Source organism: Eptesicus fuscus, chromosome 3 (genome assembly GCF_027574615.1).
Source record: "Eptesicus fuscus isolate TK198812 chromosome 3, DD_ASM_mEF_20220401, whole genome shotgun sequence".
Lineage (NCBI taxonomy): Eukaryota > Metazoa > Chordata > Mammalia > Chiroptera > Vespertilionidae > Eptesicus > Eptesicus fuscus.
In genome coordinates, this window is record NC_072475.1 from 43486303 (window position 1) to 43509270 (window position 22968).

The following is a 22968-nucleotide window of genomic DNA, read 5'->3' on the forward strand; positions in this document are numbered from 1 at the left end:
CACTCAAACTGATCAAAAGGCACTAAAACTGTAATAAGCCATATACACATAAATGTAATACCTATAGCAATCTCTAAAAAGCTACACAAAGAGAACACTCCAAAACATTACAGGTAATCAAAATGGAATTCTACAAAATGTCCAAGTAACTCACAGGAAGGCAAAAAAGAAAGCAGAGAACCAAAAACAGGGAGAACTAACAGAAAAGAAAAAATAAAATGACAAACTTAATCCCTAACTTATCAAAAATAAAATGGCAGACTCAATCCCTAACTTATCATATTAATATTCTAAATATATCAATTAAGAAACAGGTTGGCAGAGTGGCTTAATAAACAACTTATCCTATATAATAAAAGCCTAATATGCTAAGTGTCCAGTCGACCAGTCAGCCATTCAACCAATCAAAGCATAATATGCTAATGATATGCTAAGGCCGCTCAACCACTCGCTATGATGTGCACTGACCACTGGAGGCAGACAGTCGACTGGTTGACCAGTCGCTATGACGTGCACTGACCACCAGGGGGCAGATGCTCCAACCGGTAGGTTAGCTTGCTGCTGGGGTCTGGCCGATCAGGACTGAGCGAGAGGGGCTGGACACGCCCTGGAGCCCTCCTGTGGTCCCTCCCCAGCTGGCCAACCTCCCGCATCCCTCCCAGCCCCAATCGTGCACCAGTGGGGTCCCTCGGCCTGGCTTGCACCCTCTCACAATCCGGGTCCCCTGGGGGATGTTGGAGAGCCAGTTTTGGCCCGATCCTGTAGGTCAGGCCGAGGGACCCCACTGGTGCACGAATTCGTGCACCAGGCCTCTAGACTATATAATAAAAGCCTAAGTGACCATTATGGCAGAACAAACAGAATGACCAGTCGCTATGAACTGCCCCCTAGTGGTCAGTGGGGTCTCACGGCTGGAGAGCGCAGGTGCCACGGCGGGAGCCTCTCCCAACACCGCGGCATCAGGTGCAGCGGGCCGGGATGAATGCAAGAAGTGCCTGGCCCCAATTTGGGCTCCTCCCTGGCCACCTGCCGCTTGGCACACTGCTACATTCCTTGGAGGATGTTCGACTGCCAGGTTAGGCAGTCAGACATCCCCTGATGGGTCCCAGACTGTGAGAAGGATGTCCTACTGCTGGGATTGGGCCTAGGCCGACAGCTGGACATCCCTCAGGGGGTCCTGGACTGCTAGAGGGCGCAGGCCAGGCTAAGGGATGCCCCCACTCCACACACCCCCCAGTGCATGAGTTTTGTGCACTGGGCCTCTAGTGCTGTTATAAGAAACTCACTTCAAATTTAACAGTATAGACACTCTGAAAACAAAATGAGGGGGAAAATATGTCATGCAAACATTAATAAAACGAAAGCAGGTGTGGCTATATTAATATCAAGTAAGGTCGAGCTCAGAGCAAAGAAAATTATCATAAAGAGGAACATGGGATTATGACAAAAGAGTAAATTTAATGGATGACACAGCCATTCTAAATGTGTATGCACCAATCAACAGGAGCTACAAATCTATGTGAAGTAAAAACTGACACACTTAAAAAGAGAAATAAACAAATCCACAATTTAGTGGGAGACATCAACACTCCTCTTTCAACAACTGACAACACATAGAAAATAAGCAATGATGTAGAAGAACTGAACACAACCAGTCAACAGAATCTAACAGATATTTACAGAACAATTCATCCAACAGCAGCAGAATACACATTTTTTAAAAAGTATCCATGACACCTGGACCATATCCTGGGCCAATAAACAAACCTGAACAGTTTTAAAATAATACAAATTCTACAAAATGTGTTCTCAGACCACATGAAATCAAACTAGAAATCAATTAACAGAAACTTAACAGGAAAATCTCCAACCACACTTCTAAATAATCCATGAATCAGAAAAATGTCTCAAGGGAAATCAAAGCATACATTGAACTCAATGAAAATAAAACATAACAAAGTATGGTACACAGCTAAAGCAATGCTGAGAGGTATTTTTTTATAGCAATAAATGCATACATGAGAAAAGAGAAAAAAAATCTCAAATCAAAAATCTAAGCTCCCACCCTCAAGAAGCTAAAAAGAATTTTACAAAAAGCAGCACAAAATAAAACCAAAGCAAGCAGAAGTTAGGACATAATAAAGATGAAAGTAAAAATCAATGAGATTGAAAACAGAAAAACAATAGAGAAAAATAAATGAAAACAAAGAGCTTGTTCTTTGAAAAGGTCGATAAAATTGACAGACCTCTCACAAGACTGACATAGAATAAAGAGAAAAGACACAAATTATAAGTGTGAGGAATGAAGCAGAGGATACCACTAAAGACCATGCAGACATCAAAAGTATAATTAGGGAATACTACAATCTCTACACACATAAATTTAACAACTTAGAATAAAATGGACCAATTCCTCAAAAATTACAAACTACCACAACTTACCGTAGTTATTTTAAAACTCCTAAAAAAGAAATCTCCAGACCTAGATGATTTAACTGGAGAATTTCACCAAATGTTTAAAAAAATTAATACCAATTGTAAACAATCTCTTCTAGAAAAGAGTAGAGGGAGGAAATCTTGCCAATTCACTGCACAAAGCTAGTAATAACCTGATACCAAAACCAGAAAAGAGAGTACAAAAAAACCCTACAGGCCAACACCCCTCATAAATATTGACATAAAAATCCTTAACAAGCTATTAGCAAATAAAACTCGGCAATGTTTAAAAATGATTATACACCATAACCCACTTGGTTTATTCCAGGGATGAAAAGCTGGATCAGTATTTGAAAATCAATCAATATAATCCACCATATTAACAGGCTAATGAGGAAAAATGCACACGATCATATCAACTGAAGCATTTGGCAAAGTTTAATACTCATTCAGAATTTTTTTTCATTTTGAGAGTACATTTATTAAAGCTGGGGACAGTGAAACAAGAAAGGATTTAGGACAGAAGCAGCAACAGCAGAGAGCCTAGGTGGGGCTGCTTTGGCTCACTGAGAAGTCAAAGAAAAGGGGGCCTTGGAAACATGTTCAGGGGGTTGGTTAGTCCTGGATGAGCTGTCACTGCCCATTGCTTCCCTGGTTGCAAGTCTGGTGGAGACCCTTAGAGTTTAGGAGATGCATGCTGTGGGGGAAGGGAGGGAGGGAAAAGTGTAGGCATGTTCCCAGGAGGGAGAGTGCACCTCATTCATAATAAAAAAAAAAAAACTTTCAGAAAATGAGAATAGAGAGAAATTTCCTCAGCTTGATAAAGAGCACCTAGGAAAAACCTAATGCTAACATTATACTTAAAGATGAAAGATTTAATGTTTTCCTCCTAAGGATGAGGGGACAAGACAGATATTTGTTCTCATCACTCTAATTCAACATAGTTCTGGAAATTATAGCCAGTACAATAAAGCAATAAAAAAGGGGGAATTGGAAGCAAAAAATAAAACTGTTTCTACTTGCAGATGAAATGGCTGTCTATGTAGACAATCCCAAAGAAAATGTTTTTTAAACAAACTATTAGAACTATTAAGTCAATTCAGCAAGGTCACAGGATGTAAGATAAACGTAAGAATAAATTATATTTCTATATACTAGCAATGAACACAAAGACACTAAAATTAAAAACTCAACCCCTTTGCAGTCAAAAATATAAATACTTAAGTGTAACTCAAGCAAAACATATAGAGAACTTAGATGCTAAAAACTACATAATGCTGGTGAAAGAAATCAAAGATCTAAATAAATGGAGCATTAGTCCATGTGCAACATATAGTAAAGATTAAACATAGCAAAACTGTTATACAGGTTTACCACAATTCCTGTCAAATGACAGATTTAATCCCTAACATCAAAATCACAGCAGGATGTTTGTATACATAGACAAGATCATTCTATAATTCATATGGAGAAGCAAAGGCACAAGAATAGCTAAAACAATTTTGGAAAAGAAGAGAAAAGGGGGAAGAATCAGTCTACCCAATTTAAACTCATACTATCTATATATATATAAAAGCCAAGCTATCAGAACGACCAGAATGACCAGTCGCTAAGATGTGCATTGCAGCCGGCCAACCAGCCCGATGGGGGTAGGGCTGGTCGGCCAACCTCCTGCAGCCCCTTCCCCCGGCCAACCAGCCCCAATGGCCCCCATTAGGGCAGGCCGGGCAGACCCCACCTGTGCACAAATTCATGCACCAGGCCTCTGGTATAGCTATAATAATCCACACTGTGTGTGGTATTGGCAGAGGAACAGACAAATAGCTCAAAAAGAAAAAAATAAAGAGCCAAGAAAGAGACCAACATAATATGGTTTTTGCCAAAAATGCAAAACAGTTCAAAGGAATAAAGACAGCCTTTTCAAAAAATAGTGACGCAACATGAACATCCATATGCAAAAAAAAAAAAAAATTAACATTGATCTAAAATGGACACCTTTTGTTTTTTTAGTGATTTCAGAGAGGAAGGGAGAGGGAGAGAAAGATAGAACATCAATGATGAGAGAGAATCATTGATTGGCTGCATCCTACACACCCCCTATTGGGGATCAAGCCTGCAACCCAGGTATGTGTCCTTGACTGGAATAGAACCCAGGACCCTTCAGTCCACAGGCCAACACTCCATCCACTGAGCCAAACCAGATAGGGCATAAAATGGACACCTTATTAAAAATTAACTCAAAAAAAGAAAAAAAAATTAACTCAAAATGGATCATGGATCTAACTGTAAAACTTAAAAACACTTTTAAGAAGAAACACAGGATCTCAAGTTAGGCAAAAAGTTCTTAAAAGCATCAAAAGCAGCATCCATCAAAGAAAACGACTGATAAATCAGACTTCATCAAAATTTTAAAATTTTGATCTGCAAAAGATTCTGTATGTGGATGAAAAGACAAGCTACAGAACTAAGAGAAAATATTTGAAAATTACTCTTCTGACAAAGGATAAAGGACTGGTACCTAAACATATAAAAAAAAAAAACTCTCAAAACTTATCAGTAAAAAAAAAAAGAGTTCAATAGAAAAGAATAAAAGAAGTCTCTCCAACAAATGGTGCTGGAACAACTTGTTATCTATGTGCAAAAGAAAAATCTAGAAAAGTTATTTCAAAATGGATCACAAACCTAAATGTAAAATACAAAACTATAAAACTCCTAAAAGAAAACAAGAGAAAACCTGGATGACCTTGAGTATGGTGATCCTTTTTAGATATAGTACTAAAGATATGATCCATGAAAGAAATAATTAATAAGCTGAACTTCATTAAAATGTAAAACTCCTGTTCTGTGAAAAAAAAAAAAAATCAAAAGAATTAGAAGACCAGTCATGCACTGGGAGAAAATATTTGAAAAAGACACATTTGATAAAGGACTATTTTCCAAAATACAAAAAGAACTCTTAAAACTCAATAATTAAGAAGACAACCTAATATTAAGAATGGGCCAAAGACCTTAACAGACATCTCACCAAAGAAGATATACAGATGACAAATAAGCACATGAAAAGGTACTCAAAAAAAAATATGTCATCAGGGAAATGCAAATTAAAATAACAAGCTACCACTACACACCAATGAGAATGGCCGAAATCTGAACACTGGCAATACCAAATGCTGGCCAGGAGCAACATGAAGTCTCATACATTGCTGGTGGGAATACAAAATGGCACAGTCAGTTTGGAAGTCATTCTGGGTAAGGCAAAACTATGAAGGAAAAAAAAAAAATCAGTGGTTTCCTGTAAGGGGAGGTTGAGAGGGAAGAGGGAGATCAATAGGCAGAGCACAGAGGACTTTTAGGGCAGTGAAAATACTCTATATCAGCGGTCGCCAACCTTTTGGACCTCACGGACCACTGGTTGGTGACCACTGCTCCAAAGGTTTCCTTAAACCAGCGATTGCCAACCTTTCAGACCTCGCGGACCACCAGTGGTCCATGGCGACTGCTGCTCTGTATGATATAATGATAGATATATATCACAATACATTTGTCCAAATCCATAGGATGTCCAGTTCAAGAGGATATTCACTCAGTGTCAAAGTATCACCCTACAGATTACTTGTTAAAATAAAAACTAATTTTAAAAAAGAAGTAACAAAGGGGGAAGGGTATCTTTATAATGCACAGATTTGGCAGTTATCACTTTAGCACTGGCCATAATGAAATAACCTGTGATGCTCTGAGAGGAATACAATGTCACCTATGTGATAACTCAACAAAATAATGTTTAACCTGAATCTAATCATGATGAAAAAACAATTAGTAAAATATGGTGCAATCCAGACCATTAACCTGGACTCTTCAAAAATTTAATGTCATCCCCCAGAATGTGTGATTATTTATCTATATATATAAAAGCCTAAGCAACCGGTCGACGAATGGACCACTCAACTGCTCAACCAGTAGCTATGATGTGCACTGACCACCAGGGGGCAGACACTCAATGCAGGAGCTGCCCCCTGGTGGTCAGTACGCTCCTACAGCGGGAGTGCCTCTTAGCTGAACAATGGGCGCCAGATGCCTGGCTCATGGCTGGCGAGCACTGCTGCGGTGATGCAAGCCTCTCCCACGGACACTCCCCCTGCACACCCTTCCCCCATCTGAGCTGGGACCATGGTGGTGGCAGGCGCAGTGGAGCCAGGATGAGGGGGAGCGGCGCCCAGCCTGGGCTCGGGCTCCTCCCTGGCCGCCTACCACTTCGCGCACTACTACATCCCTCGGGGGATATAGGAATGCCTGTTTCAGCCGATCCCCGCAGGCCAACCCAAGGGACCCCACCAGTGCACGAATCCGTGCACCAGGCCTCTAGTTCTAGAAAATGTAAGAAGATTAAGGTGACAGTAATAATGAAATATGATGTATGACTCTTGATTGGACCCTGGCTTGGGGGGGGGGGAGCCAGCTATAAAAGTCATTTTTTGACAAATAAGCATTATTAGATATTATTACTAAACTAGAGGCCCGGTGCACGAAATTCGTGCACGGAGGGGGGTTGTCCCTCAGCCCAGCCTGTACCCTCTCCAATATCGGACATCCCTCTCACAATCCAGGACTGCTGGCTCCCAACTGCTTGCCTGCCTGCCTTCCTGATTGCCCCTAACCGCTTCTGCCTGCCAGCCTGATCACCCCCTAACCACTCTGCTGCCAGCCTGTTTGCCCCCAACTTCCCTCCTCTGCCGGCCTGGTCACCCCTAACTGCCCTCTCCTGCAGGGTTGATCACCTCCAACTGCCCTCCCTTGCAGGCTTGGTCCCTCTCAATTGCCCTCCCTTGCAGGCAGGGTGCCTCCCAACTGCCCTCCCTTGCAGGCAGGGTGCCTCCCAACTGCTCTCTCCTGCTGGCCATCTTGTAGTGGCCATCTTGTGTCCACATGGGGGCAGGATCTTTGACCACATGGGGGCAGCTATATTGTGTGTTGCAGTGATGATCAATCTGCATATTACTCTTTTATTAGATAGGATAGAGGCCTGGTACAGGGGTGGGGGCCAGCTGGTTTGCCCTGAAAGGCGTCCCGGATCAGGTGGGGGTTCCCTTGAGGTGTGGGGCGGCCTGAGCGAGGGGCCTGTGGTGGTTTGCAGGCCGGCCACGCCCCCTGGCAACCCAAGCAGAGGCCCTGGTATCTGGAATTTATTTTCCTTCTACAATTGAAACTTTGTAACCTGGAGAGGAGCCAAGCCTGGGGCTCCCTCTGAGGCTGGCAGCCATTTGTGTTGGGGTTATAATTGAAACTTTGTTGCCTTAAGCGGGTGGGCCCGGCCAGGGTGTGCAGAAAGCTTTGCTTCCCCTGTTGCCAGCGGCAACCCTGGCCTGCTCTCTCAAGCTCCATTCTGCCGCCATTTGTTTGAATTTGTTTACCTTCTATAATTGAAACTTTGTATTTTGAGTGGAGGCTTATGCCTGGCAAGGGCAGGCGGAAAGCTTGGCTTCCTCTGTTACCTAGGAAACCTTGCTCTCTGTGGCTGTAGCCATCTTGGTCTGGGTTAATTTGCATACTCGCTCTGATTGGATGGTGGGTGTTGCTTGTGGGCGTGGCTTGTGGGTGTGTTGGAGGTATGGTCAATTTGCATATTTGTCTATTATTAGATAGGATTAGTGTTATCTTAGGCATGATTAGCATTGTTATACAGGAAAATGTCTTCATTCTCAAGAGAGGTATGCTGGAATATTTAGATATGAAGTGTCATGATGTCTGCAACTTACTTTTTAAATAGTTTAGGGGGGAAAGTGTGTGTGTGTGTGTGTGTGTGTGTGTGTGTGTGTGTAGACATAAAAAGATAAATCAATGAATCTAACAGAATTTTCCACAAAATATCAAACTATTACATTATTGGTGTTTTTATTTCACCAAAAGTCTGTTAAAATGAGATACAGAGTAAAAACCATATCTGTATTACACCAAAACATCTAGTTTTAAATGGACAAATAAGCACTAGGGAGGTTAAAGCAGCAGTTGCCAACCGGTGGTCCGTGGGGTCCAAAAGGTTGGAGACCACTGGGTTAAAGAATTGTCCGGAATAAACTGTTTAGGGACATTGTGCGACACAGCTGGAAGGATTTATTAGACATTGTTGGCACTCCGGATATTGCATATTTCTGCAGTGTGCTTGCTGAGTACTGTTAAATACCAGAAAAGTTAAGACCAAACCAACAAGAATGGGAGAAGCACAAAACAAGAATTCTGTGAATTTGAGTACAGTAACTTGCAAAAGCTATAATTCAGTCTACTGTGTCCAGCATTCTAGCAGTCAGGGCCCCTCTATTTACTAGCACTTTTGCCATTTTTCCATACAAGAGCAGAATTCCAAATGATGGCCAAGTATCACCACAAGATCCTGATAAGACTTCTTTTTTAAAAAATATATTTTTTATTGATTTCAGAGAGGAAAGGAGAGGGAGAGAGAAACACTATGATGAGAGAGAATCATTGATCAGCTGCCTCCTGCACTTCCACACTGGGATCAAGCCCGAAACCCAAACATGTGCCTGACAGGAAATTGAACTGTAACCTCCTGCCTGGTTCATGGGTTGACATTCAACCACTGAGCCACACCAGTCGGGCTTGACAAGACTTCTTAATCATTAAAGTTGACTATGTTCAGTTTCACTTAAACATGCTGCAAGTTCTAGAATATTCTGATCCTTTAAAATCTTTGATATCATATATCAAATCTTATATATCATATATATCATATTTGATATATATGATAGCATTCTACTAACTGGTATATCTGATTAACCAAACTATGCACTGTTTAATAGTGATGGAAAACAGGATGGAGTAGGGGCGTGGGTATTGGAGCACAATATAAGATTTCATGATAAAAAGTAGATATTCATCACAGAGTAACTTTCACAAAATAGACTTTCCAACAATGAAGGCATTAAAAAAATCAACAATTTCTAAATATAATATTTAAAATATATATTTTATGATTTTTGTTATTTTTGAGTAATTAATTGAATAAGTGAGTATGGTCACAAAGTGAATTCCGGATGAACCAGGACATCTGTGGAAGGGGGAAGAAGCTGGGGCCGGGATCTTTGACAATCATCACACTATGAGGCTGGTACTGTTATCACCATATGGAAAATAAGGCAAGTGATACCCTGGCTGATGTGGCTCCGTTGGTTGGAACGTTGTCCAGTGCACTGGAAGGTCTCCCCCTTCCTCCCTTTCTAAGATTAATTTTTAAAATAAAATAAAAATAAAAATAAATTAAAGTGAGGAAATTGAAAGGCAGAGATTAACTTCCCCCAAACCACATAATTAGTAAGTGGGCAGAGCCAGGATTCAAACACAAAGTCCCACTCCACAGCCTGCCCTCAGGATGACTGTATTATCTAGTGTTTCCATTGCCTATTTTTTTTAGGATGGGCTGGTGCTACCCTTTACTGAAGATCTGCACTAAGTACTTTGTGTCATTTAATCTTCACAACAACCCTGTGAAGTAGGATTTTATTTCTATTTTTCAGAAGAGAACAGCAAAGCTGAGAGAGACTGAGCAATTTGTCCTAAGTTACAGTCCCAGTAAATGGAATAGCTGGAATTCAAAACCAGGTATGTCTCATTCCACAGCTCTTGTCCTTTCTAGGACTACACTCTGTTTTACATATTCTGTGTATAAACCATTCCTTATTTTTTAAGAAAGCAAATCTACTATACAGCCTTTGGTTGTTAAGCATGTGTTCCTATATTTGTTTGGAATTAATAAAACAATTTCTATGAAAACATTCTTTCTTGTAATTAATGAAATTTTACAATATGAGAGAACAAACAAAGTGAGGGTTTTGTAATGTAAGAAATTATCATAGAAAGGCCCTCAAAAACTATCTAGTGCAAATCCCTAGGTTCAACAGGCTTGGAAGCCAGTAATAATTAATGGTATGTATGAAAATCTAACCAGCCGAAACCGGTTTGGCTCAGTGGATAGAGCGTCGGTCTGCGGACTGGAAGGTCCCAGGTTCAATTCCGGTCGAGGGCATGTACATTGGTTGCGGGCACATCCCCGATAGGGGGCGTGCAGGAGGCAGCTGGTCGATGTTTCTCTCTCATCGATGTTTCTAGCTCTCTATCTCTCTCCCTTCCTCTCTGTGAAAAATCAATAAAACATATTTTTAAAAAAATAAAATAACAAAGAAAAAAAAATCTATATATTAAAAAAAAAAAGAAAGAAAATCTAACCAAAAAAAGGGCTTGCACCAGTTAGAGATCAGTTGAAGATGCAACATGAATAAGGCTTCATATTATACAAATACATTATTAAATGTTTTTTTAAAGCACAGTTTTATCGAGTTCTCAACCACTCCAAAAATGTCCATAATGCATATAGTTGCCCTTCTCTTAAAATAAAAAACCATTCTCATTTTACATATTTACTTAAATCCTGGTTGTTCCAAAAAGAATTTAAAAGAGCTGAAATTATCTTCACTGAACCTTAAGTGGAACCAAGAAAACCCAGAGTCCTGGTTGCCAGTTGTAAGATTCTGATGCACATTTACCATATGGGGTCAGAGTTACAACATGTGACCTTCAGCAACTTTCCTAATCTAAAAAAAGAGAGAGAATAACAGTATCTGCTTCACAAGGTTTTTGTGAGATTTCAACAAGCTGACACAAGCATGATTACAACTGTGTCCACATACAAGCATTCTGTGTTATTTATTACTAGAGGCCCGATGCATGAAAATTCATGCACTGGAGAGGGGGGTCCCTCTCACAGTCTGGGAGCCCTCAGGGGCGGGAGGCAACCCAGCGATCAGGGGAAGGCAACGCCCCATCACACCTCTGCTGCTGCCACTGCTGGCAGTGCAAGCCTCGGCCGGCCCTGGTTACCTGCGCCTCGGGCCACCCCAATGGGGCTGAGGGGACTGGGTGCTGCCATGTTTGAGGGTGTGGTGGTCAATTAGCATATTCTCTCCTTATTGGCTGTGGGCGCCGCCATCTTTGCGACAGTGTGAGGGTCAATTAGCATAGTCGCTCTTTATTAGATAGGATTGTTGAAGTTGATGTATGTCCACCATTGAAGTACCACTTGGATGGGAAAACACCCATACCAGCTTTCTCTATCTTTGGAAAAGCTTAAGGAAACACTCAACTTGATCTCACACTTGTCCTCTTAACATCTGTATCCTCTTCCTTTAACCACCACACATGGTAAGAACACTCATTCTTTTTTGTTTTTAACTGATTTTAGAGAGAGAGGAAGGGAGCGAGAAAGAAACATCTATGTGAGAGAGAAACATCGATCAGTTGCCTTCCGTACACATTCTATCCCGGGACCGCACCCACAAACTAGATACAGAATGTGCCCTGATCGAGAATTAAACCTGCAACCTTTTTGGTGCATGGGATGACACTCCAACCAACTGAGCCACCTGGCCAGGACAAATTCCCTCATTCTAAAAAAAAAAAAAAAAAGCTTCAGCTGATTCCTCCATCCCATCAAACTACCACTCTATTTCCCCCCTAATTTTCATTGTCAAACTTCTTGAATATATTTTCTGTAGCTATTGTTATTGATGATTGAGATATCCCTTAGAAAAACTAGCTGGCATTACCCTAGGGAGGTCAGAACTTTATTTTCTGAGCCGTGTAGAAGCAGGAAAACAGAACAAATAGAATAACATAAAAACCACAATGCTAATATCCTAACTAACGAAGCGTATATTTGGCCTAAGGTCCCAAGAGTTAAATTCTCTAATCAGCTCCCTCTCTCCCTATAGAAAATCTATAAACAGAAAGCCAAATTATAACTAAACGTTCGCTGGGATAGTCCAGACATTTAAGCCTCGGGGCAGTGTACCACCTTCTCTGAACAGTCCCAAAAAAATCATTTCCAAATCCTGCCTCTCCAATTCCTATTTTTCTATATTTCCATGCTGCCCATCCACCTTCTGCTGTGAGCCTTTCTTTAGATATGTTAATATCATCTATTAAACTACATACATCAAGTCCTATTCTTCCTGTTTTCAACCTGAAAGAGACAGACATCTTTTAAGGTGTCTTCTGCAGAAAACTGAGCTCATCTATTATGTGATTTTTATTAAGTCAATTCTGAGTTCTGCGGATGGCACCTACATCACACCACAAACACTCCTCCACCCCACCCACCCCATCACCTTCTAATCACCTCATCTTCTTTAACTCTTAACTTGAATTTCATTCTCCACCCCATAAAGAATGAGAGTTCTCATTCTTTTGTATTTCATTACTGAAATTGATACAATTTGCCACTCATTTCTTAAAAACTTTCTCCATTATTGGCTTTAACAGAGCAAAAAAACTGCTGATTTTGCTCATTAATTTTAAATTGCTCTATAGTACCCATGGTGGTTAAGAATCCTAGTCCCTGAAACAGACAGGCCTGGACCCAAATCCAGCCTCTACTTCCTACTAGCTATATGCTCCTGGGAAAGGCATTTAACTTTTCTAAGCCTTTTTCCTCAACTGTTAAATGGACATAATGACATAATTGCCTATTAAGTGCTTAACATAATAAGCTTATTCTGGTGCAAAGCAACCACTCAATAAATACTAACTATTATCCTTGTGTCCTAATTCTCAGCTCCTGGCATTCTATTCCTCCTCTTCCCATCTTGAAAAATTCACTGTCTTGAATAGCTCTGACTAATACTGCAATTAAGTGTATTTCTGAAGTTGGTGTTGCAGGACTAAACCTTTCATACTCTTCTTCAGTAATAAAATGACTATTGTATATTTCACCAATATCTAAGAAATAAGTAACCTGCTGAAAACTGATTTCATCTTCATACTCTTTCTTAAAATATTCATTTCCCTTGGCTTCCGCAGTATACTTTTCAGATTTTTCTTCTCTGGCCATCTCTTCTTAGACTCTACTGCCAGCTCATTCTGCTATAGCCAGACTCTGAATGTTAGTGCTGTAAAGGGAAAGCTAAGTCTTTTCTTCATTTCTTATACTATAGCCTCTCCCTTGGTGGATCTCTTGCCTCCTCAAGGCTAAAGCTGCAATCTATAAATAGGTAAATGACTTCCATATTACCTCTGGTGCAGACCTCATCTCTGAGTTCTAGACCACTATCGCCAAGTGCCTACTGACATCACCTTGTGTGATGACAAGGCAAGTTAAACTCAATAGATCCAAAACTAGATCCATGGTCTTCCTGAATTTATGATCCAAACTGGATTCAGGATTCGGGATCAACAAACCTAGTTCTTCTCCAGTATTTCGTTGTTAGTGCATAAATGTCACCATCATCCAACCAAGTTGCATAACAGAATTCTACAAGTCCTTTATAGCCTTCCTCCCGCTCCAAATCTAATCTATTCCATTATATGGATCTTGATGCATGAATGTCAATCTATTTTTTACACTAATACCAAAATAGTATCCTTTGGTAGTTTCATTCCCCTATCCATGTTATCATTATGATAGCAATGTCTTTATAAAATGAAATTCCTGGTTTCCCCACCTTTCCTGTTTATAGCCTTGACTCACATCTCAACGATCCAATTTCTTATTCCTAGATAGTAAATATTCTATCCACTCCAGCCACAAAAATCTACTTTACAATATCTACGTAAGACTTATTCTCTCCCATCCCTCTTCATTGACCAAGCCATGTCTTCTTCTCTCTCAAAACTCCTCTTTGGCCTGGCTGGGGGCAGTGTGACTCAGTGGTTGAGCATCAGCCCATGAATCAGGAGGTCCCTGTTTCAATTCCCGGTCAGGGCACATGCCTGGATATTGAGCCTGGTCCCCAGTGGGGGGGGAGGGGAGGTGCAGGAGGCAGCTGATCAATGATTCTCTCTCATCATTTAGTTTCTATCTCTCCCTCTCCCTTCCTCTCTCTGAAATCAATTTTTTTAAAAAACATATATTAAAGAAATTCCTCTTGGAATCGTTCACTGATTAATTCAACACAATACCACTCCTTAGTAGGGAAAAAAATAAAGTTACAGATTCAGAGCCAATAATCTATCTTTGACAGTGACCGACACAGCATATTACAGTTTTCCCTTCCAGACATGGTCCTTAAAAATCTGTTATTATCCAAATACACGAATGATTTCCTTTAATCATACATTAAGCACTGAATCTATAAATATATACCAAATCTATATATTTATGTTTTTTATGAACTCATATATTTTCAGCCTTTTCTGTTTCACAAGTTTATGAATTTCACAAGTTTAACATCAACCATATAAAACTACTAGTAAACTTCCTTTATTTGTTCTGAATTTCCTAAGCATCAAGGTAATCTTCTCACTTCAGCATTTTCTGATTTGGAGAACAAGCTGATAAGTTTTCTCACCCATATCATTTGTGATTTAAAAGGAATACAAAAATAAATACAGCATGAATTATGCCCTTATAGTCTGCTTAAAGGGTGAGATACAGCTATATTCATATTTGTATTCCTAATGTCCATAGCAATGTCTCACAAAGAGAAGGTGCTCAATACATGTTCAACAGAATTAAAGGAATTCTGCGTAGGACTGATGTAATGTTTGTGAATGCCAAAAAGAAAATAGAACTTCTCAACTAGAATTTCTACTTCTTTTCCAGAAAAATTATATTTGGGTAAAAAAAAAAAAAAAAAAAAGGGCGGGGGGGTGGGAGGATTGATGCCCTGCCCAGTACAGGTGAGGAGACTGTAATGTAGTATCTTGGTGCTTTAAATGAAACAAAGTGCATTGTGAATGGGATCACTGAATCACTGCCAGTGAAAAAAGCATGGAAACTCAGAGGGTTGCCAAAGACTGGAAAAGAGCAAATAAACATAGGTCTCAGTCTCTCTCTCTCTCTCTCTCTCTCTCTCTCTCTCTCTCTCTCTCTTTCTCTAATGGAAAGAACTGCCAACAACAATCCAAGTATACTTGACATCAATCTTTTTCTAAATTCGGTTCATTGACTTAAAAAATAGCTTCCAGTCGCTTAGCAAAGAAAGTGGTAAGCATTTGTGGAACCAACCTGAAATATACTAATCTAATTGCCTTTCCTTTTTTAAGAGTGTTTATAGATAGATCGTACATCAAAAAGCAGTAAAAATGGTGTGTAGGTCGGATTTCAACAAGGTATTTCACCAGTTTCTTATTATACCCATAGGGATAAGATAAACATAAGATGGCTAACAGTACAACTATGTAGTTAGGCAATTGTTTGAATGAACATAGCAAGTGCTCATTAATGAACTGCTCTCCACCTGAAGGGCAGGTCTACTGACAAGCTTCAGGACTCAATCTGTGGCCTTCTCCTGTTCAACAATTTTATCAATAACTTGAATGAGTATGAAGAAGATTACTACTGTTGGCATCCAATGTGCAGTTGACTTAAACCTAAGGGGCTCATAATACATATTATGAAAAGAGCCAGGATCTAAAAACACAACGATAAGCCAGAAAAATGGGCTCACTCTAAATAAAATGAAATCTAATAGGGAAAAATACCTAAGGGGTCAATTAATACCTGTGTCCAAGCACATACATACAACTGTGAAATGGGCAAGCGCTGTGATTTAATCGCCACATATGTAAAACAAACAAATGAACAATGGGTTAGCTGACCGCAAGTTTTAGTTCAATCTGAGGGCAGCAAGCTCCATAGGATGTGGATATCACAAAGGCTAATGTGATGCATGCTGCAGCAGTAGTAGTATCTCAAGCATGGGAGACAGGAGTCCTGCTCACCTCTGGACTGATCAGACCACAGCTGGATAGTGTGTGCCTTTCCAGGGGTCACAGTCTTCAAAGGATCTTAACTTTATTGGCACATATTCAGAACAGAACCATCAGGATGCCTATGAGCCTGGACACTACTCCATAACAGGAAAGACAGAAGGAAACAGAGATTTATACACAGGACAAAACGATGCCTTCCGAAGAAAACGATGGCTACCTTCATTCAGTCATTCAACAAACATGAATTTCAAACCGATTTCAGTACAGACATTATGACAGTGGCTTGGGATACAGAGAGAAAATAGTCTATGCCAGTGAGAAATTCGTGTGTGTGTGTGTGTCTGAAGAGCTGAAACAGCCATGCTCTAAAAAAGGATTGGACTGCTCTATGTGATTTCATAAGGTAGAAACAGGAGCAATGGAAAGAAGTTAGAAAGTAACCAACTTCAGCTCCATATAAGGAAGAGTAGTATTCTAAGAGTCACAGCTCTCTAATGAAGGAAGCAGCCGCCTGAGAAGACTACACGCTTCTGATCACTAATGGTGCACTTAGAAGGGAGAATGCTGAAATAAGACAAGCGCTGAACTGGGCGTCTTTGACGTTTCCCACATTCTGCACTACCATTCCACACTTCCCCAGGGAAACGGACTCTCGCCAGATTCATCCTACCTGTGTACTTCAGCATCACTGATTTCCTACAGTTGCTACTTCCAACTTTACACCCTGTCCCACACTAAAGCGATGCTTTATAATTGGGAATGGATCTGAGAGCGATAGGAATAATGAGATAAAGGAAGAAACGTACCCATCAGAACACGGAACACAAAAAAAAAATCAATACTGTTCAATAAATGTAAGACTGTATTACTGTAAAACAAATGTAAGAAGTATCTGTCCTTTAAGCCACAAACTCATTTAAAAATATTCCATTTTGTTCAATTAATGTAAATAAGGATTTATTATCTACTGCATCTCTTGTTGGGAGCCATTTTTTTTTTCTAACCAACAAGGAAAAATTTTTAACTTAAGATCACCTCAAGAATTTGTGTCTTAAATAGGCATTCCAAAACCCTCTATTATAAGGTTATGTAGAAACTAAGTTTGCAATATATTTCTAATAAGAAGTGATTCATCGGGGATAGCAGGACAAATACCATGAACTAATCAAATTGTGAAATTCTAATGAAATGACTACTTAAGTTTAATCCGTTTTCAAGACCCCATGCAGGATAAACATAGAGAAAAGGCCTAGGTCGTGTAGTCCTGGCTTTTATAAATGGGTAAGATTATTTAAGATTACTTTCATTCATTCTACTTTGAAATTTTAAAACAGCCTCATACATTGGCTCTGTATGCTGCAGCTGGCTATTTAAGGAGTTCGCCCTTCTAAACGGTTAATATTAACTTCTTGGAAGCATTCCCTCACACTGTAGCGCTTTCTCAGCTGGATGCAATAAATGCGCTACAATTCGATTTCCAAAGGCTCTTTCTTTGAACGAACTACCCGGAAAGACAAAAGTGAGAGAGAAAGAGAGGCACCTCTAACCACTAGTCTTGAAAAAAAAGCCTTGCTCTCCGGTTGCCATCAACTCCGAAGGCTCTCGACCAGTTCTCAACACACTGCCTGGTCGTTTCGGTTTAAAAAGAAAAAAATCGCTTCCAGTTTTCCCGGGACGGGGAGATCCCCTTTTGCAGAAGTGGCTACAGCTAGGCTCCCCACGGGGGATTTCAGCTCGTTGCCACGGCAGCGCCAACCGGAGTCGCCCAGCGGAGGGCAGCTGCCGCCCGCCCGGAGCCCGGGGCGGCCCCAGCCTGCGGCAGAGCAGCCGGCCAAGCCCCGACCCCCGCGGCCTCCGCCCCAGCCCCGACCCCGGACGGCCCCGCGGACGCCAGGACCGCGGCGCGAGGCGGGAAGCCGCGCCGGACTTACAGTGACACCATCCCAGGTGGCAGCACCAGTGCAGCTTGAAGCACTTGCCGTGGCTGTGCGTGGCACAGATGGAGAGCCCGTCGCACGGCTGGAAGTCGGGTCTGCGGGCGGCGCAACTCCGCGCCAAGGCCTGAGCCTCGTCCACTTTCTCGCTCTTCCAGCCCCGCTCGGGCGCCGCCGCCGCCGCCGCCGCCGCCGCACTCATTTCCTCTCCCTCCGCGGAGCCGACACCGAGAGCCCGGGAGCAGCGGCGTCTGGGCGGACAGGGAGCCGAGTCGGCTGCAGCGCGGGAGGGCGCGGCGCGGGCCGGGAATCACGCCAGCGCGCGGCGGCGGCGGCGGGAGCGCGGCGGTCCCAGCTCGCCGAGGAGCCGCCCCGGGCTCTGCGACCGGGGGCTGGGCCTGCCGCCGCCTCCCGCCCGCCCTCCGCCGCGGCGCGCCCCACGCGCACGCGCACACACGCGCGCGCGCCGTCCAGGGGGGCACGCCGCGCAAGCCCGGCCTCCTCACACACACCCCGCGCGGGGGCGCGGGCGTCCCCGCCACACACCCACTCCTTCCTCGGAGACCCACCCCAACCGGTGGAGGACCGTTATAAATACACACACGCCTTGGCGGCTTGGTTTCCACACGCACGCCAGTTTACACGCACACTTCCCACGCACACTTCCCTCCGATCTGGGTCATCTCGAGGACTGACACCCACACCCCACGGAGGGCTGCGCGCACCGAGGACACGCCCATCCGCACTCCCAGTGGGCTGATCCCTGCGCATCTGCGAGCGAGGTGCTCACAGACACACACAGCCGCTCCCCACGCGCGCCTCGCATTTCCCACGTACACACCTCCCAGGGTGTCTGGGCACAACCCCTCAGAGGCGCGCGCACCTTCCCGCACCCACGCACTCCCCGAGGACCTGCCTCCGGCCCTGTGCACAGCCCCTCCTGCCCATGAGAGCCGCCAGTCCCCGCCCCCACGCGGGAAACCCCAGCCCCGCACCGCGCCTGGCACCCGCCTGCAATAACCCGGGTTCACCCGCCTCGGGCTGTAGTCCAGGCCTTGCTGAGCGGAAAAGTAACCAAGCTGGATGCCTGTGAGGCTGTGGAGTGTGTGTATGTGTTGCATGTGTGGTGCACAGGACTGGAATGTGAAATGTGTGTGTGTGGTTTGGTGTGGATGTGATGTGTGTGGATGTATGATTTTTGCATGGAGTTTGTGTGGTGGGCATGTGCGTAGCTGGATGGGTTGTTAAATGAATACGTGGTACATGGGTTGTGGGTGTGGGTGTGTGTGTGTAGTGTGTGTGGTGCATGTGACTGTTATGTGGAGTGTGTATGATGCGGTGTGAGTAAACGTGTGTTTGTGGCATGGATGTATATGACCAATGTGGAGTGTGGGCAGTGGGTATTGTGTGTGTAGTAGAGTGTATGTGGTGTGTGTAGTATGTGCATAGTTGCATACGGGTGTATTCGTGTGTACACGGTGTGTGGGTAGATACGGTGTGTGGTATGTGTGTGGCCATGTGGTGCGTGTGCCTGGCATATCGGGTGTATGCCTGGTGTATGGGGTGGAGGTTAGTGTGTGTGGTACATGTGGGTGCTGGCACACAAATAGGACTTGTGTTTGCCTTGGGCTCTGTGTGTGCCTTTTTGCATGTTAAGGCCCGCCCTCGCCAGCGGGTGTGACTGGCTGGATGGTGGCTGCAGCTCCCCCACACAATCAGCTTGCCTTCTTCCCTCCTGGGGACAGGCTGCTCCAAATAGATTTTCTGTGCCAGTCTGGCCTGTGAGAACCCACCCCGGGCTGAATTCAGTGAAGAGAAAACAAACCATTTGCTCCCGGGGAGCACGGTTGGGAATTAGTGTTTCCCTGCAACAAAGCCAAACTCAGCCTGAACACAAAAGGGGGGTGGGGGGGGGGACCTCCACTCATTTGCCAAACCTTTTTCAAAGCAGAGGAAAGTGCCTATAATTGCCAAGGTTCAGGGAACAACAACAAAGCTTTCAGCATAAATGCTGTGAGAACATGCTTATGCCCAGGTTCACTTTCCCCATTACTTTATTCCTTTCCTACTTTACACTGACAAGGAGACTTATCATGGTTTCGAAATAACCAAATTCATCTCTAAGCACTGAAAATCCTTGCTTCTATAAGCAATCTTTCATAATTTTCCCTTTTATTTAACCTTGCCTTAAGAGGGGAAAAATAATTTGGATATCTCTGACTCTAGTGAAGTCATTATCAGGGGTTGGGGAAAGACTCAATTTGATGGCAAAATTATTTTCAAGAAAGAGCTGAATCAAAATCTCAAAATATGGTTCCCCCAATAGCCTAACATTGAAACAGTTATAAACATGAAGCATCATCTCTTCAACATCAGGGCCAGGTGCCCCCTCCTGAAAAAAATCCTAAGATCTCGTCCCTGACTCATAAAATCTATCCATCCCTGCTGTTAATTTCACAGTCTGACCCACCTCAAAATAACTTGAGTCAAAGGAAAACTTAATCAAATAAATCCATAGTACCTTATTGCTGTAGCAAGCTGACCCAGAATTTTTCAAAGGGGGATTCCTATCTCTACTACCTTATTTTTCGCCTTCCTTAACTCATAAACTCATTCTAATTCTGTCCATCCTATATAATAAAAGGCCAGGGACCATAAGTGTAACAACCAGAACGACCACTCGACCAGTCGCCATGAGTTGCATTGACCACCTCTTGGTCCCTCCCCTACACCCCACCCCTGCTGGCAAGCAGCGGCTTGCAGCAGCAGGTATGCAGGTGGGATGGCTCACAGCTCATGGCGGCGGGCTGGCGGTGGGCTGGCGGGGCGGTGAGCGGTGGCAAGCAGCAGCGAGCTACGAGTACACGATTTCGTGCGCTGGGCCTCTAGTATTATATAATGCCTTATAACATAATTCTTTCAGTATTCCAGTAACTAATATTTGAACAGGATCCTTTCACTGGCTCTTACTCTCGGGTGAACCACCTCATATGATTCTACTATATATAAAACCATATATGATACCATCTCAGGTAGTGAAAAATGATCATGAAAAATAATGCATTATAGCACCTTAGCCAATAAGCAAGAGAAATTACCCAAATACTCTATTTTATGTTAGCCACGTGATTTGAATCTGAGACGCCTTTTTGCTGTAATATAAAACTCACTCCATCCCCTTGCCCCAAAGATGTCACTAACCTCTACTGTCTGTAGTGCAGCAGGAAGAGGTAAATGTGCTGTGACCTCAAACATGAACGCACACAACCTTCAGGAGATGTGGTCGGGATACAAGTTTTTACATTTTTAAGCACACACAAAACTAGAGAGACTAGTATAATAACCCCCCAGGTACCCATCACTTGGTTTCAATAAACATGAACTCATTTGGAAAATCTTGTTTCATTTATAGCTCCACCTTCTCCTGACCCCCATCCTGCCACTGGATTATTTTGAAGCAAATCCCAGACACCATCCATAAATATTTTAGCATTTACCTCTAAAGGAACTTTAAAAAACCATAACCCACAATATTATTGCCACAAAATAGGATACAATTTGATCGTACATATGAACTTGTCCCAGAGCTGCTGACTACCTCTCCAGCTCCCCTTTAAGAATCTCATTCCTTCTGTCAGGAATTTTCCCCTTCCCCCTCTTTCTCACCTGCCTACCTCCTCAAAGTACAACGTGTGACATTCAGAGTTTTTATTTAGGACTACTATCATGATGAACCCATCTCCACCTGTGGCCCTTGGCTGTGCCAAATATAGGCAACGCTGGCAATTAGGGAAACAATCCACGGGAAGTAGCCTAGAACACTTTCTCTCGACCCCGAGATGGAGCCTGTCTGGACCTGGAAAAGTAACCTTGGAAACACCTCATGGATTTGCAGAAAGGCTGCCACCACCGTTGCCACGTAAAAGGGACAGAATTGCCTCCTCTGGCTTATATTTCAATGACAAGTAAATTAAAGTGGTGTTAAAAAAAAAAAAAGTACAACTTCCTCAAAAAAGCTTTCTTTGATCAACCCAGACTATTATTGTATTTTTCCGTGTATTTTTTTTTCCTAAAATCATTAGACTGAAAATTGAGGGGCGTCTTATACATGAAAGTCAGCCAAGGAGGGAGCTGTGCAGGTTCGTAGCTGCCCATGCCTTGTCAAACAGGCTTCCTCCAATCACGAGCCTTATTGTTACTGACATCAGCTGATGACATAATTGAAGGTGGAGGTGGAGATGGAGAGTGCCCAGATTGCAACAGGGACTGGAACGTTCTGAGCCCATTAAGATGTCAAAAAATAAAAAGATAAAGACCGGTAAGCAATTGTCTTACTCTGCAAAATTCAAACTGAATATAATCAGCTATGCAAAAGAGCATGGAAACAGAGCTGCAGAGAGACAATTTGGACCTCCTCCCACTGAGTGTATGATCAGACAGTGGAGAAAACAGGAAGAACATCTCCTTAAGATGCCAAAAAAGAAGAAGGCCTTAAGAGGAAAACCAGCAAAATGTTTAAAATATTGATTTTTTAAATTTTGGGTTGGAAAAGTGGGGGGCATCTTATACATGGGGGCGTCTGATACACGGAAAAATTACGATATGTACACTCACCCTTCATATCACTTATAACTTTAGGTGAATCATTGAAGAAGGAGTTATTGAGCTAATGTCTTTCCCCATCTCCTTTCCCCTGCCACAAACTGTAAGCTCTTGATGGCAGGAACCTGGTCTCTGTCTTTTTTTTTTTTTTTTTTTTTGGTCTCTGTCTTATTCATCATCTGTCCCCGTTATTTATCACAAAGAATAAACAATTGTGGAAGTAGTGAAAAGTACTCCACCTCAAACTTCAAAGGCTGGAAAAAAAGTTCATCTGTGGTAA

General features: G+C 42.7%; 1 protein-coding gene across 2 annotated transcripts in view; it reads right to left on the minus strand.

Annotated features, from left to right (window-relative positions):
• Window positions 1–18475, minus strand: part of C3H3orf70 (chromosome 3 C3orf70 homolog) — a 111087-nt gene extending 92612 nt beyond the window's left edge. For both annotated transcript variants that reach the window (XM_054713804.1, XM_008157551.3), the window contains exon 1: window positions 18084–18475. In XM_054713804.1, the coding sequence (XP_054569779.1) occupies window positions 18084–18288 (205 nt within the window). In that variant the 5' untranslated portion in view covers window positions 18289–18475. The remainder of the gene's footprint in view (window positions 1–18083) is intronic.
• Between the last annotated feature and the right edge of the window lie 4493 nt (window positions 18476–22968).